Source organism: Mandrillus leucophaeus, unplaced genomic scaffold, assembly GCF_000951045.1.
Source record: "Mandrillus leucophaeus isolate KB7577 unplaced genomic scaffold, Mleu.le_1.0 Scaffold13, whole genome shotgun sequence".
In the NCBI taxonomy this organism is placed as follows: domain Eukaryota; kingdom Metazoa; phylum Chordata; class Mammalia; order Primates; family Cercopithecidae; genus Mandrillus; species Mandrillus leucophaeus.
This window is the reverse complement of record NW_012101254.1, coordinates 8,220,588-8,222,289: the sequence shown is the minus strand read 5'-3', so window position 1 is coordinate 8,222,289 and position 1,702 is coordinate 8,220,588. Positions and strand designations below refer to the sequence as shown.

The 1,702-nt window shown below is 50.6% G+C and overlaps 1 protein-coding gene across 1 annotated transcript in view; it reads right to left on the bottom strand.

The window, feature by feature from the left end:
* Positions 1 to 263: 263 nt before the first annotated feature.
* The window catches only part of LOC105534040 (quinone oxidoreductase PIG3-like), an 8,806-nt gene continuing 7,367 nt past the window's right edge, over positions 264 to 1,702 (bottom strand). The window contains exon 5 of the mRNA XM_011972713.1: positions 264 to 591. Coding sequence (XP_011828103.1) covers positions 409 to 591 — 183 coding nt within the window. The 3' untranslated portion in view covers positions 264 to 408. The remainder of the gene's footprint in view (positions 592 to 1,702) is intronic.

Here is a 1,702-nt window from a genome sequence, read left to right as displayed (position 1 = left end):
CTGCTGTGGTGCCCGTGCTGGGCGCGCGGGCAGGTGCGGGAGACGCGATGGTGGGCCTGAGCCTCTAGCCGTGCTCAAGGCGGAGTCTGCGGGGTTCTGGCGGCTTGTGTCACGGCTGACGCTGTAACTATACCCAGAACCTCCGACCCTGGAGGGACGCTGAGGTCGAGCCTCAGCTGATCGGGCCTCTGAAATCCCCGCTGCGACGCCCGCCGGACTCCCTCCCCAACCCCGCCGCGGCTGCCGCAGTCCGCGTGCCACCCTTCCAGTCCACTCTTTATTTCCTTAGACCAACTTTAAACGGCTCTGGAGGAAGCACCGGGTTTCTTGCCTGTTTATTGTGAATCTTCTCCAGGTTTGCTCTAGAAAGGCCTGGGGTGGCCGCGTCCTGTCTTGCCCACTCCTCCTTCACTGGGGCAGTTCCAGGACGATCTTGCCTAGGTTTTTGTTGGCCTCCATGTACTTATGGGCCTCCTGGATTTCGGTCACTGGGTAGATTCTGTCCAGAACCGGCAGTAGACGTTGGGGGCCCTCCGTGGAGAAGTGAGGCAGAATTTGCTCCGTGAAAGCATTCACTAGCATTTGCTTGTACTAACACAAGGGAAAGGAGAGTATCAGCCTGGGAAGAGAGCCTCACCCCGCCCTCCTCATCCTCCTCATCCTCCTTGCTCTCTCTGAAACCACATATCTGAAAAAGCACACGGGGACACTTAACCCCTCACTTCCTAGCATGTGTGTGCAATACCCCTGAAGGAGTGATGTGCCATCTCAGAATATGTCTGATAGGTATATTGTTTATTTTGAGGTGAAAACATTGGAGAAATTGTAGTTTCAGAAAAGGATAGCTGACCTGTCTCTTCTTGCATGTAGCAAGTCATAAAGATTCCTGTGGGAGGGGCACCCTCCCCATACTAGGGCAAGAAAATAGCCTTTATCACCGGAGACTGGAAACAGGGCTACAGTGGAACTGAATAAATAAACTTAAGGAAGTAACCCTTATCTTCCACTACTTTTACGCCTCCCACCCCCATATATCTCCTAGTGACTTCCCTAGAAATTTACTATCCCTAGTCCGATTTTGCCTTATTTCTTCTCAAATTTATTGTTCTTTGTCTAAAAATTACAAAAGCATCTTACTTTGGCCAGATCACTTGAGCCTGGGAGTTTGAGATCAGCCTGGGCAACATGGTGAAACCGTCTCTATAAAAAATACAAGCCAGGCATGGTGGTATGCCTTTGTCTTGGCTACCTAGGAGGCTGATTGTGCCACTGGACTTCAGCCTGGGTGACAGAGTAAGACCCTGTCTCCATTAAAAAAAAAAAAAAAAGGACATGCTTTTCTCCTGTCAATCTGCTGTTATCAATTTGGTTTCTAGATCCAGCCGAAGAGACCACATAGGAGCTAAAGGGGGGTTACAGGTGATCTCTGGCTCCCCTGTACCTCCAAATGTGTAACTTCTGTTCTGTACCAGATAAAGACTGAAGCCTGAAGTAAAATGTTAGTATCACTGACAGCCTAAGAATTGTTTTTTTGTTTGTTTGTTTGTTTGTTTGTTTTCTCTTTTTTTGAGACGGAGTCTCGCTCTGTGGCCCAGGCTGGAGAGCAGTGGTGCGATCTCGGCTCTCGGCTCACTGCAAGCTCCGCTTCCCGGGTTCACGCCATTCTCCTGCCTCAGCCTCCCGAGTAGCTGGGACTACAGGC